We start from the raw sequence: 13994 nt of genomic DNA, 5'->3' as shown, positions 1-13994 counted from the left end.
GTGATTCTTGCCACTTCACAGAGAAGAAAACAGAGAGAGAAACTGACTTGCCCAAGGCCGCACTGCACATGAGGGATTTGTGCTCAAGACTCCCTAAGTGAAAGGGCTGCTTGGGCCAAGGCTTCTTGGGAGGGGCAGGACCTTGGCTCTGTCCTGTGCACACTTCTCCATGCCCACTAGGGAACTTTGGACCTGGCTGGGGGTAGGGAGAGGGTCAGGGGAATCCATCCTCTTCCTGTGGCCTCTCAGAGGAAAAGGATATTCCAGGGAACTCGAGGCCCAGTCAGGGTCCCGGCTGCTCAGATCAGAGGAAGACAGTGAATGCCAGGCAGCTGGCCCTAGGGGAGCAGGTGGCAGGCGAGGCCAGATGGCCTGGCCTTCATACCCAGCTCTGCTGTCACGGACGGGACGCGGACCCCGAGCACGTCAGCTCACCTCACGGAGCCCCGGCTGCCCCTCCTGGCCTTCCATCAGCTGCCAACAGCTGGGTGGCACCAGGGAAATAATGTGCTTAAACCTTTTAGGATTTTAACTTGTCACAAAGATTTTCAGTGGTCACTGTAAAATTCTGGATGAAAGATGAAGAATAAATGAAAATGAGTCAAAATTTCATCTCAGAGACGACTCCCTGGAATTTGTTTTTTTCATGTGGTTTCCACAGACACAGTCTATGGACCAACCTGAACAGCCCCAGAAATGTGAGGCTGGCATCATGCCACGTGCGGCTCTAGTTGTCACTGAGGACGAGTGGCATCCACACTCCTGTGAACTGCGACTCCCGCCAGCCTGGCCTCAGAGACCATGAGACGTGCTGTGATTCCTGGAATCCCCTACTGCTGGGTACGGAGGTTTCTGCTTCCTGGACCCGATCCCCTCCTGCCATCTCAGGTGAGGCCCGGAGCCTTCTCTTACCGTGTACAGGAGGAAAGGCCAGCTCACGAGGTGCCTGGTGATGTTCTCGCCCGTCATCTTCTCGTGGCTGTTGGGGGCGAAGGTCACCAGCAGGTAGGTGCCCACGATTGCCAAGCCGCAGCCCACGAAGGACAAGACATAGCGCCCTGCAGGGAGGGAGGGATGTCAGTGGCCTCTGTGGGCACAGGCCCAGAGCAGGGGGTGCCTCAGTAACACAAGGTCAGGTTTTCCTTGAAGTACCTGAGACCTGTTTGTATTTGGGGGTTTTCTTTTAAAAATAAATTATCTTCCTTAATGCCCATTCTTTCTTTTTCTTTTTCTTTTCTTTTTGATACCAGGGACTGAACCCAAGGGTGTTAAACCACTGAACCACACCCCAGCCCTTTCGATTACTTTTTATTTTGAGACAGAGTCTCATTTTGTTGCTTACAGCCTTGCTAAATGGCTGAGGCTGGCTTCAAACCTGCAATCCTCCTGCCTCAGCCCCCAGAGCTGCTGGGATTACAAGCGCATGCCTCCATGCCTGGCTCTGCTGTTTTTTTCTGAAGTACTCTCTGTGATCTAACATGATCTGATTTGGTTGTTTGCTTGTTTATTGTATCCCCAACACACATTCACACCAAGAGACTAGCATCTCTGTGGGAGCAGGAACCCCGTCTGCTATATCCCCAGCACCTACAACACAGCATGGTACTTGGTTATTGGGGGGAACACTTCTTCCCCGCTCCTCAGGTTTCCGTGTGGAGGGACCTCTGTTAAAGTAACTTGTAATACTGTTGGTCCATGTTTTCCACTGGGTGGAGCTGACCTATTCTTAAAAGTTTAAACCTAGGGGTTTAGATATTGGTCTCAGGGCTAATTGGGAGCTGGGGCACATTGTGGGAGCTGTGAATAAATTCTTGGGGCTGCATACCTAAGCTGCAGGCTCCAATCCCGCCTTTATTGGTAACAGTGAGAACATCCGGCCTCCTGGGTTTGACCCTATTGCTCTGGAACTCAGTGCGCCTTTTCCCAGGCCTCAAAGCTCCCAGTAATAGATGCTCAATAAATGCAGACCGGATGGAGTGAATGAAGGCCCATTTTCAAAAGTCTCACAGACGATTCTGGTGTGTAGCCTGGCCTGGGGACCAGTGATCAAAACACCCAGCTCAGGGGGTGCTGAGGACAGTACAGAATCACAGACAGGGATAGGCGGTAGGCAGTCTCTTAATTGGGGTGAGCTAGTTTTATCTTGAATAAAAGACACAAGCATAAAACCCAGGACGGGGATCGAGGGATGGACTTACTCAGAAAGTCTCTAGGTTTCCATTTTTCTTTGATGAATATGATTCCTATGATGGCGCTAGCTGGAAGGAGAGAGGACAGAAGAGAGAAGTGAGGCTGCTGTCACTCAGAGGACGTCCCTTTGCCTGTGCCCTCGGGGCTGGCTCGTTCCAGGGGAGCTTGTTACTTCCTGACCTCTCACTCCCAGGAGCCCAGTCCCCTCTGTCCCTGTTCCTCCACCTCGGGAAGGAGCCCCTCCGAGTCTCCCAGGGTCCCCAGGAGCCACGGTGGAGGCCCCTCACTAGAGGCGGGTGCTGTCGTTGGCTCTATCAGACACGCAGGGACACTGAGGCTGGACGGGGTGAAGGACCCACCCAAGATCATGCGGCTCGTGATGTGGGCCAGGCTCTGGCTTCCCCATCACAACGTCCACCTTGGTGGCTCCCCCGTCCTTTCCTCTCCTCGACTCTTCCATGTCTGCAGATGCTAGGACAGGGCCAGCGGTCACTGTGAATGGACCTGGCTCACTCTCCCGAGGCGATTCCCAGCTCTCAGTCTAGGAGATGTGCTGCTGGATCCAGCTGCCCCTTGCTGGGTGCTGACCATCAGTAGCTTGAAGGGAGCCACAGCGGACTGACCACCCTTGCTCTGTGATCAGCAGCCCCGTGGACCAGCTGCTGCTTTTCTCCCTGTCCGCCTCCCTTTCTTTTCTCCTGTCTCTGTCTCTTTCTGTCTGTGAGTCAGTTTATCCACATTCCACTGAAAATAAAACTACTTCTCTTGAGTTATAGGGGCAGTTAAATAAGGTAATACTTAAATTAAATATTTAATTTAAATCACTTTGGTACATAGCAAATGCTTTATAACTAAACTATTATCATTAAAGTACCTGGAGCAGTGATGGATAAGCCAGAGGTACCCAATGAATGGTAGTCGCTGTCGTTGTTGTGATTATTATTTGCAGTACCAGAGATTGAACCCAGGGGCACTTTGCCACTGAGCCACATCCCCAGCCCTTTTTATTTTATTTAAAGACAGGGTCTCACTAAGTTGCTTAGGGCCTAAGTTGCTGAGGCTGGCCTTGAACTTGTGATCCTCCTGCCTCAGCCTCCTGAGTTGCTGGAATTATAGGCGTGCTATTATTTTTAGTATTATTTTTTCCTGGGTAACCTCAGAAGCTCTAAGAGTCCCTTAGGTCTCATGGCTGACACCTGAAATCTCATCATAATTCAGGCCTTTATTTTTAAGAATATTTCATATTTATTAAAGTTTAAAGACTAACAGTTAAAGTGCTAGTTACTCAGTCACTCATCTCTCTCTGCAATGGGCAGGAGAGAGAGATAAGGGCATAAATCTAAATAAGTACAGGGGCTGGGCAGAAAATGGTCAGAAGTCAACAGAGAAAGGCTGAGACTGTGCCACACGCTTGCCTTATGAGGGGTGTTCAGACGACACGACAGAGCAACGCTGTACGGGCAGCAGCAGGCCCGAGGACCTGCTCACCAGACCCCCCAGACAGGGACAAGGCCTTAAAACGGGGTCAAGGAGAGCAAAGTGTTTGTGAAGCTACTGACATCATTACTTTGAGAATTTTTTTCTGATTCTATTTCATTTGTGACCTCAGGACATTGGGATCCTTTGTCTTTCATTGATCCTCCGAGTTGCTGGTCTGGGGAAAATGCCAGATGTGGAAGTAAATGTAGTTATTAAAGGGGACTCAGGTCAGGCACGGTGGCACACTCCTGTAATCTCAGAGGCTCAGGAGGCTAAGGCAAGAGGATCGTGAGTTCAAAGCCAGCCTCAGCAAAAGCGAGGCCCTAAGCAACTCAGTGAGATCCTGTCTCTAAATAAAATACAAAATAGGGCTGGAGATGTGGCTCAGTGGTAGAGTGTCCTTGAGTTCCATCCCTGATACCCCCCCCCCAACAACAACAACAAAAAAGAAATCGGTTGCTGCAAAAAGATCCCGAGTGCACTTCTAGAGGTGCAGGTTATCTGAACCCCAGAACAAGGCGATTTATCTTGATGGTGCAAACACGTGGGTGAGGGTTCATCTTCCTCTTGCTGTGGAAATAAAAAGCCATCCTGACAAACTTCCTGAACAGGTTCTGGCGCCCGAGGCTCCTGGGCTGGGGAAGTAACTCTATCCCTCTGGCCTCCCTGTAAAATGGGGAGAACAGGCATCTCCCGGGGCGGCTGGTGGGAGGGTCAGGAGGCTGGCGGGTGGGCACACCAGGGCCAGGCCGCCGCCCTCTGTCAACGCCTGCTGCTCTCACAGCAAGAGCCGCTTGTTTGCTGAGTGCTCTGACCCTGGCGGTGGCACTGGCCCCGGGCAGGGCGGGACGGGTCTTACCTATCACGGAGACGGCGCCGAGGGGCACGATCAGCGAGAGCGGGGCGAAGGCGTAGGAGGCGAACACGCCCAGCTCGCCCAGCAGCATGAGGAAGAGGCCCAGCCACCATGTCTTGGTCTTGAAGTAGGCGCGCGGGTCCTTGGTGCCCGCCAGGCGGATGTGGCAGTACTTCTGGAACCCAGAGAGAACGAGACTCGCCCAGATGCGCGAGGCACGTCTCCCAGGTCTGCGCCCACCTTTAAGAATCACCCGGAGCCCTTACTGAGAGAAGATGAGCCGCAGCCAGCTGCACGCCAGCTCTCCCCCGTCACTCTAAGGCAGTTGTCCCCAACGATGAGGGGCTGAGAACCACCGAACCTTCCCTGGAAACCTGGATGGACACCTGCCTGGGCTCCTCCCCAGGGTCACCGCAGTGGGCAGTGGGAACGGGCACTGCTAACGCACACCACAGGCAGAGGGCAATCGGGGCGGGAGCCAGGTCCAAGGTCCCTGCCGTGGCCTGGCCTTCTCCCTCTGGCTGCAGTTCCCGGGGGTGCTCACGTATGGGATGCTCGCTGGTCATGCTCCCTTCTGTAGAAGGGGCCAGCAGCTTCTGCTGGGCAGCCGCGTGGGTATCAGTGGGCTCTGTCTCCCCTGGGCAGACCATGGCTCAAGCATGGTCAGCGCTCCTGTGTTTCTGGAAACGTGAACTGGGCACAGACACCGAGGCGGTAACTGAGGAAGGCTACGAGTCATGTGGAATTAGAGGACAAGTGTGCTAACTGGGAATCCTGGACACACGCACACATGCACAGGCGTGTACAACACACGCACAGGCGCGTATACATGCACACAGGCGTGTGCACACATGCATGGCAGAGGTGCACAAGGCATGGGTGTACAAGCCCCACACCTGTCCACAGGGCTACAGTTTCACACCTGCTCTAGGGAGGGGGGAGGGAGGTGGGGAGGGAAGTGGGCGGGGCTTAGGGACTTAGACCTGGGACAGGTGGTGTACCTGGGAGGTGACCCCAAGAAGCCAGGAAAGGAAGGGATGGAGAATGAATGAGGGGTACATTAATGAGAAGAAGGGCCCCGTGGACCACCGAGGCTCAGTTCCCGGGACCCCCAGAAACCCTGCCATTGGAGAGGAGCCTGGGACTTGTCCATGGGTGCCCATCCCCCACGGGCTGCAGGCCACTGTCCAGGGGCCTTAACGCTTCCTCTTCCCTCACTGCACCTTCCGCCAGGGGGGCAGTGCTCTGTGCCCTCAGGGGAGCCCCTCATGCTGCCAGCCTGCTCCAAACCACAGCTGCTTGTGAACACAGGGGCCAGAGGCTCTGCAGGGCACCCCGAGACTGTAAGCACCGGTCTGTGCTGTAATCAGAGCTGAACTTGACAGCAGCCCAGCAGCAAGGGGAACAGGAAAGGATGAGACCAGAACCCAGGAGGCCAGGCAGGAGGCTACTGCACAGCCCGGGCCCAAGAGGAGGGGAGGTCCTGAGCTGGGCGAGGGAGCGGGGCACAGAATCCAGAGAGACTCTGCATCAGTCCACCAGGCACTGTAGCAGGCACAGCCCAGGACGGAGCAGGCAGGGCCCACAGAGGAGGCAGCTGGACCTGGATGAGACACCCACCTCCTGCCCTGTCCCTGCTGTGGATGGTGCCAGTGAGGGAGACTTACCTGGAGGTTAAGTGCGATGCTGACCACGAGGTGCCCAAAAATCGCCAAGAGGGCGCCAATCAGGTTTTCCTGGAAGGAAAGTTCACAAAGCAGACGTGCGTCATGGCCAAGCCAGGGGACCCCAGGAAATACCTGATGCTCAACTATTTGCTGTCCCCATAGAAAACCAGAAAAACAACATCCAGCCTGAATTGGATACTCCAGGAAACTCCATCCTTCTGCCGTGTGGTCACAACGACCAGAAAAGCCATGCTTAGAAATCAGCATTTACAGGAGAAACACGGGTCTGGGTCCTGTCATCTTACTGAGAGCCTTCATGCTGCCAGAAGTACCCAAAGAGACCCGGTTAACTGGCTCAAGGCCTAGGGCCTTTCAATCATTTAATCTACAAAATGTTAATTTAGATCATCTTATGAATAAGGTTCAGAATCCTCGGCATGGTACGTGACTATCAAATGTATGTTCATTGTCAAATAATTAGGAAATACTGATTTGTAAAAAGAACACTGCAACAGAAAAGCCACCTGTAACTCACTAACCCAGAGATAATCACTACAAACATTGTGGTTCTTATTCCTGTAAGCTTTTTTCTGTCTACAAGTTTAGATGTCAATGGAAATTGTTGCTTTACTTTGTAAAATGACAACCTGTTTTATACAACCTGGTTTGTTTTTTTGAAACTCAACATATTGTGAACACATTTCCCTGTCAGCCATGTTTAATTTGTTGTTTTAAATAAGGGCCAAATAGTTCATGTGCTATATTTTATATCATTACCATGATTGGACATTTAGGCCATTTTCCTTTTTTATTTACTTGCTTTTTCTGCAGTACTGGGGACTGAGCCCTAGGGGCATTCTACCTCTGAGCCAAATCCCCAGCCCTTTTTATGTTTTATTTTGAGACAGGGTCTCACTAAGTTGCCCAGGCTGGCCTCAAACTGGTGATCCTCCCTCCTCAGCCTCCCGTGTAGCTGGGATCATAGGTGGATGCCTTGCTCCATTTCCTTCAGAAAAATTTTGCTGTGATTGAATATTCTAGTATGAAAGTTTGTGCATCTGTGTAGATTAGGCCCTTAGGATAAATTCTTTCTTTCTTTTTTGCAGTTCTGAGAGTGCATTCAGGGCCAGGTCCTGCTGGGCAAGAGCTTTACCATGAAGCCACACCTCCAGTCCCCTTAGGGTAAATGCTTAGGAACCCAATTGCTCTTAAGGTGCACTTAGCTTAGCATTTCAGCCACACCCTATTATGTCCCCAACATGCCCAGCAGAAGTACTCCACCCCTAACACTAAAGAAATGCTTTATTTTGGCGAAATAGTAATCCACCCTTCCCTGGATGCTGCTTTCCTTCCCGCCTCTGCTCCTGTCTCTCATTCCCATCTCTCTCTTCCCCGGGAGTCCTACCCAACCTCTAAGGCCTGGCCCCAGGATCAGCACAGCTCTGGCGCAGTGTCCAGTCTACCTGGAGAGAGAATCAGCGGGCGCCCCAGCGTGGCCGGAGCTGGCCGAGGCTCCTCCTCAGGAAAGGTCAACAGGGAGGGATGAAGTCACCCTCCCTCCCTCTTTCCCCCACTGGAACGCACAGTACTGACAGCTGAGGAGGTCTTCCAGGAAGGGGCAGCCGGCACGGGGCAGAGGGTCTGCCTAGGTCCCCAGGCACAGCTCTCTTTAACTTCTACCCAGCAAGGCGCAGGGCGCAGCACAGGGGAGGAGGCCGAGCTGGGAGCAGGTAATGGGGTGCTGGTCCCAGCTGCTGCCACTTCACAGCCACCCTGGACAAGTCCCTCCTCTGGGTCAGTTTATGTGTCCCCCATCTGGCCCAGATGACAGCTAAGAGCTCCTCCAGCCCTGCCCCAAGCTGGGTGGGTGGCCAACAGAAACCAGAGGACCTATCAGGCCAGGGCAAAGCTGGTTCTGACTTCACGTTCAGCCAGAAGGATCCGCTGACTGTGGGCAGAAACCTGTCCTTGCTGCAGTCAGACGGCCGCAGAGCTAAAGAGTCAAGGGAGACCTACCAGGCCAGGGCTTCCCTACCTGGGCTCCCCAAGACTGTGGGAATCATCCTTGAAGAAAAGGAGACAGTGAAACACCATACCCCTGAGTGCCCCCTTTCGGTTCCCCAAAATCTAGCCAAGTAAGGGAACAACGAAAAATAGTCCGGGAAGGTCCAGGTACAGAATATCCTTTTTGGAGGGGGTCCCGGGGATTGAACCCAGGGGCACTTAATCACCGAGCTACATCCCAGACCTTTTGACTTAGACCCAGGGTCTTGCTGGGTTGCTTAGGGCCTCGATAAGTTGCTGAAGCTGGCTTTGAACTTGTGATCTTCCTGCCACAGCCTCCGGAGCGGCTGGGATTACAGGGGTGAGCCACTGCACCCAGAAGATACATATGACCTTGCAGCACACTGGCTTTCTCTTACACTCACTGGGGGCCAGGGTGGTCAGTGGAAAGCTACCTTCTTACACATACAGCAGGACAGTTGCTCCAGATGCTGGTCGGACAAGCTAAGCAAGTTAATGCTGATGATGTCACTGCTTTTGCAGCCACATAGGAAAGTCCTCTCTCAGAGGCCACCCGGGCAGAACCGAAGGAACTGTGGAGAGGATGCATGTCACGCTTCCAGCTGGCTGCCACTGAACAGGAGGCACGAGGGACAGAGGCACTGCTTGGCAGAGCACTGAGGGACGGAGGCGCTGTCAGCCTGGTACCACAGGACCCCTCTTGGAGCAGTCTCTGATCTCCTGTAAGCTGTCCCCAATAAATCATACGTCTCACACGCTGTCTCCAGGTGCTCTTGTTGGCCTCTCTGCAACCTGACCCACTGTCCCGTGTTAATAAGGGTCAAAGGCAGAACCCACGGTGTGGCTGAACAAGCTCGGGCAACGCTGTGTCCCCATGGCTGCCTGGAGCCCGCGGGCACACCTTGGCGAAGCTCAGAGGACTTTCTCTGAGTCTTACTCAGGCCTCCCTGCCTTATTCAGCTCTGGGACACACTGGTCATTGGCTCTGTAGTAGATACCTCGGATTCTCGCTGGCCTAACATCATCATCACCTTCCTTGTCTTCTGGTGAGAGCACCCCAGTTCTGCTGTGGAGGACTTCTCCCTGACACCCCCCATGGGCAGTCTTATGAGGACTGTCATTCAAAGTGCTCCATCCTGGACAAGGACAGGCCTATGAGCCAAGCTTGACCCAAGTCAGCAGGTCAGAACTCTCTCTAGGGACCAAATCGTGGACTGGGACACACAAAGGCTTCCACCTATGGCCAGGCCTGGAGGGACCCTCAGCTCCTGCCCCACAGACCCCTGGAGCCATCCTGGTTCCTGCCCTTCAGTCTCTTTTGCTGAAGAGCTGGTTTCTGTTATTTGCAACCAAAGAGCCTAACGGAACCGACGCTTGCTTATCACTGATCCAACTTCCCGTGAGCAGGACTGGGTTTTTTTAAAATTATTTTTTCTTTCTCCTTTTTCTTAGAGACATGTCTTTGCTGAATACCACCAACAAGAAAAGCTGTTTCATTTTAAAACTCTCTATATTTGTTATCAATGTAAACAACTTTACAGATCTAAAGTTTAAAAAATCCTTACCATAAACTAAGTAATTCTTCTAACAAATGGTACTTAAATTCTCTTAAATTTCTAATGCTCTTCACATACGATGAAATTATTTTACGCTTTCAATTTGAAAAGGCAACTCCAGGACTTCGTTTCTGGGAACGTGGAGTACGCACACCTTCCCTGACTCTTCCTAAACCCTGGACACGGAAGAGAAGACAAACATGAGACAGACCCTGAGAGGGGCAGAGAAGGCAGACAGGCAGGCTAGGGAATTGGGACCCCAGAACGACACGGTGCAGAGTCCCTGAGTTTTCTTTGCCTTTTACCTGCCAGACACGGAGCCCAAGAAGCCGGCTCCCTGGAAACACCAACAGGAGCAGGGGGTGGGGGACCCCAGGAAAAGCCTGCTCTCCGCCCTAGGCCAGGAGACAGGCAGCTCAGTCAGAAGGGAAGTTCAGCCACTCCCCCGCTCTGTTCGGACGCCACGGGGACACCACAGGGACACCACGGCCCCCCCACCTGCACCAGGATGTCCAGATGGGAGCCTGGACTTCCACCCTTCCAGGGCTGCCACAGGGCACCTGCTACAGCCTCAAGGTCCACATCCCTCAGACTCACATGCTGCAGTCCTAACCCCCAGATAACTCAGGAGATGTCTTTGGGAAGCACCTCAGAAATGAGATTTGATCCTCATGAAAAGGATCTGAAAGAGATCCCTCGCCTCTTCCACCCCAAGAACATGGGGAGAAGCCGCCATCTGTCAACCAGAGAGCAGGCCCTCCCCAGACACAGAATCGGTGGCACCTCGATCATGGACTTCACAGCTTCCGGAACTATGAGAAATAAATTTCTGTTAGTGAGCTGCCCAGTCTATAGTGTTTTGTTACAGAAACCCAGATGGGATAAGACTCCACTTTGCTTTGGTCTTAGCGCCGTTGTCAAAAACATCCGTTGAGCGCAGATGTGAGTTTGTCTCTGGGCTCTGTTCTGTTCCACTGGGTCCGGTCTACCTTGGGCCAGCACCACACTGCTTTGATTACTGTGGCTCTGCAGTGATTTCTGAAAACCGGAAGTACGAGTCCTCTGACTCTAGTCCTACTTTTCCAAGATTGTTTTGGCTACGGGGGTCCCCCTGCATTTCCACATGAATTTTAGGATGAGCTTGTTTCAAGGTATTTTTTAATCTCTCCCCTTGTGATTTTTGGTTGGCTCCTTGGTTATTTAAGGTGTTGTTTAATTTCTAAATATTTGTGATTTTCCCATTTTGTTGCTGTGCATTTCCTTTGGTCAATGACTTATATAATTTCATTCCCTTATGATCAGGAAGCACACTTTGAATGGTCTTGATCTTTTCAGTGTACCGAGTCTTGTCTTCTGAACTGATGCATGCTCCAACTCAGAGAAGGTTCCGCGTGCACTTGAGAATTGGTGTCTTGTTATTTTGAATATCTGTTAGGTCTAGAGGGTTTACAGTATTGCTCAGGTTTTCCACCTCCTTGTTGACCTTCTGTCTATTTTTGAAAGTGGGGCATTGGTGTCTCCAACTGTATGGGATTGTCTATGTCTTCTTTGGATTCTGTCAGTTTTGGCTTCATGTATTTGTGGGCCCTGTTAGGTACATATATTTGATGATTGTTATATCTTCTTGATAGACGGACTCTTTTAAATTTTTTTTTCTTTGACTGGGGATTGAACCCGGGGTGCTCTACCACTGAGCTACAGCCCCAGACCTTTTTCCTTTTTTGAGACAGAGTCTAAGCTGCTGAGGCTGTCTTCAAACTTGCTAACTCCTGCCTTAGGCTCCTGGGTTGTTGGGATTACAGGTGAGCACCATTACACCTGGTACCTTTTTATAATTTAATGTTCTTCGAACCTCATAACAATCTTTGTCTTAAAGTCTATTTGATGTTAGTACAGCCACTCTTATTCTCCTTTGGTTACTGTTTGCAAGGAATGCCTTATTACTGCCGCCCTACTTGTGCCTTTGAATCTAAAGTAAGTCTTATGTAGATAGCATATACTTGGATCATACTTTTAAAAAATCTGTTCTGCCAGTCTCTGCTTTTTAAAAAAAATATTTTAGTTTTCAGTGGACACAACATCTTTATTTTATTTTATGTGGTGTTGAGGATCGAACCCAGCACCCTGCGCATGCCAGGCGAGCACGCTATCGCTTGAGCCACATCCCCAGCCCATCTGCTTTTTAATTGGAAAGTTTAATCCTTTTTTATTTAACATAATGGGTGATTCTGCTATTTTACTACTATTCTCTCTATGCCTGTGTCTTCCTGTTCCTCAGTTTCTCCATTACTGCCTCCCTTGATTATACAGCTATATTTTCCAGTGGAACAGGTAATTGAATCCAGGGGTGCTCTTCCACTGAGCTACATCCTTAGCCCTTTCTATTTTATTTCTAGACAGGGTTTCACTAAGTTCATGAGGATGACTTTGCACTTGTAATCCTCCTGCCTCAGTCTCCTGAGTCACTGGGATTACAGGCCACCATGCCAGCCTCTTATTTTTTCTTTTACTATTTATTTTTCAGTTATTTTTTTAGTGACTGTGCTGAGGATTACAATGAGCATCTTAATTTTTTAAAACAATTCAGCTTAGATTAATACCAATTTAAGCAGCATACAGAATTTTGCTCCTATATAGCTCCATTTCTCACCCCCATTATGCTATTATTGTCACAGATTTCTTCATTACCTTTTAAAAGGTAACCACCTTCCAGGAGTGGACAGAATTCTGTAACCCTGTCATTTTAAAACGATATCCAATTGGAGTCCTTGTTGATTAACAGAAGGAACTTTGTTTTTTTGGTACCATTGGTTCAATCCCAGGGGAGCTTAACCACTGAGCCACATCTTTAGCTCTTTTTATATTTTATTTATTTTAGGGGTACTGGGGGTTGAACTCTGCACTCAACCACTGAGCCACATCCCCAACCCTATTTTGTATTTTATTTAGAGACAGGGTCTCACTGAGTTGCTTAACACCTCGCTTTTTTGCTGAGGCTGGCTTTGAACTGGCGACCCTCCTGCCTCAGCCTTGCAAGCCTCTGGGATCACAGGCATGCGTCACAACGCCTGGCTTTATATTTTACTTTGAGACAGGGTCTCTCTAGGTTGCTTCGGGCCTCACTAAGTTGTGGAGGCTGGCTTTGAACTTGCGATCCTCCTACCTCAGCTCCCAAGGCACTGGGATTACAGGTGTGTGCCTGCTCCTGGTGAGGAATTTGGTCTATGTTCCCTAAGTGGCCTAATCTATGCACAAATAAATGGTGGTAAAGGTAAATGTGGCACATGTCACAAGACAGTTCCAGTGAAGAGGAGGATTTCAAAGAAGGAATCCACTCTGGGCACAAAGTCTAACTCCCTGGCTCTGGGTCATGTGGCAGAGGCAGCACTGAAAGGGCTTTAATTAAAATAAAATGCAGGCTCTAAGATTTCCATCCCCGGTGACTTCTCACGCTTGGCTGCTCCTTCCTATGGCCATGTGGCACCTGGCCCAAGACAGAGCGTTTCAAACACACAGTCCATCATTCGTGGACTGGAGACACAGCAGAAGTCCACCTGCAGGGTTCCGTGGGAACTCTGGGAGGAAACGACATTCCCAGGAAGTGCTCCTGCACAGCCCAGAGCAGCTGTGAGGTCAGAGGGATCCTGCCTTAAATCCCACCTCGATCCCTCCTGGCAGTGTGACTGGCCTCCCTCTCCTATCTGTAAAGTGGTGTTATTAAGAGTCCTGACTCCCAGGCTGTTGAAAGAATAAACAAGACTAGCCCATGAACACCACGTAGCACAATTCCTGGCACAAACTGTCAGGTTCATGGAAACGGACTTCTTTACTGCAGGACTCCCCGTTGCCCTCGATAGGCATTAACTATCAGCCAACAGCAGGACGCCTGAGGCCCTCCCAGGAGCTGGCACGTGCTAGTGGGAGGTGGTCAGGACTAGTAAAGAGCTCAGATTTTGGCAACTGGCAGACCAGGCTTCTTGTAGACGATGATGACGATGATAATGACAGACAACAACACTTACTGGGCACTTCATACACATTACCTCAGTCAATCCTCACAGCCACTTGCTGCCACCTCATTCCACAGGGAAGAAACAGACACAGGTGGGAGGAGTCGCTGGTAAGCGGATGAAGCACGATGGGACCCCAGTGGTCTGACCCCAGGGCCCGGCTCTTAACTATCAAGTCAAACTGTGTAACACATAAGCTGTGGAACTGAGC

General features: G+C 50.9%; 1 protein-coding gene across 2 annotated transcripts in view; it reads right to left on the bottom strand.

The window, feature by feature from the left end:
- The window catches only part of Nipal3 (NIPA like domain containing 3), a 45182-nt gene that overhangs the window by 17676 nt on the left and 13512 nt on the right, over nt 1-13994 (bottom strand). For both annotated transcript variants that reach the window (XM_027937151.3, XM_071617488.1), the window contains exons 3-6: nt 6193-6261; nt 4529-4700; nt 2199-2258; nt 913-1058 (exon numbers count right to left, since the gene is read on the bottom strand). In XM_027937151.3, coding sequence (XP_027792952.2) covers nt 913-1058; nt 2199-2258; nt 4529-4700; nt 6193-6261 — 447 coding nt within the window. The remainder of the gene's footprint in view (nt 1-912; nt 1059-2198; nt 2259-4528; nt 4701-6192; nt 6262-13994) is intronic.

Source organism: Marmota flaviventris, chromosome 10 (assembly GCF_047511675.1).
Source record: "Marmota flaviventris isolate mMarFla1 chromosome 10, mMarFla1.hap1, whole genome shotgun sequence".
NCBI classification, from domain to species: domain Eukaryota; kingdom Metazoa; phylum Chordata; class Mammalia; order Rodentia; family Sciuridae; genus Marmota; species Marmota flaviventris.
Note: the sequence above shows the minus strand (reverse complement) of the source record. Positions and strands in the feature narration are given on the sequence as shown.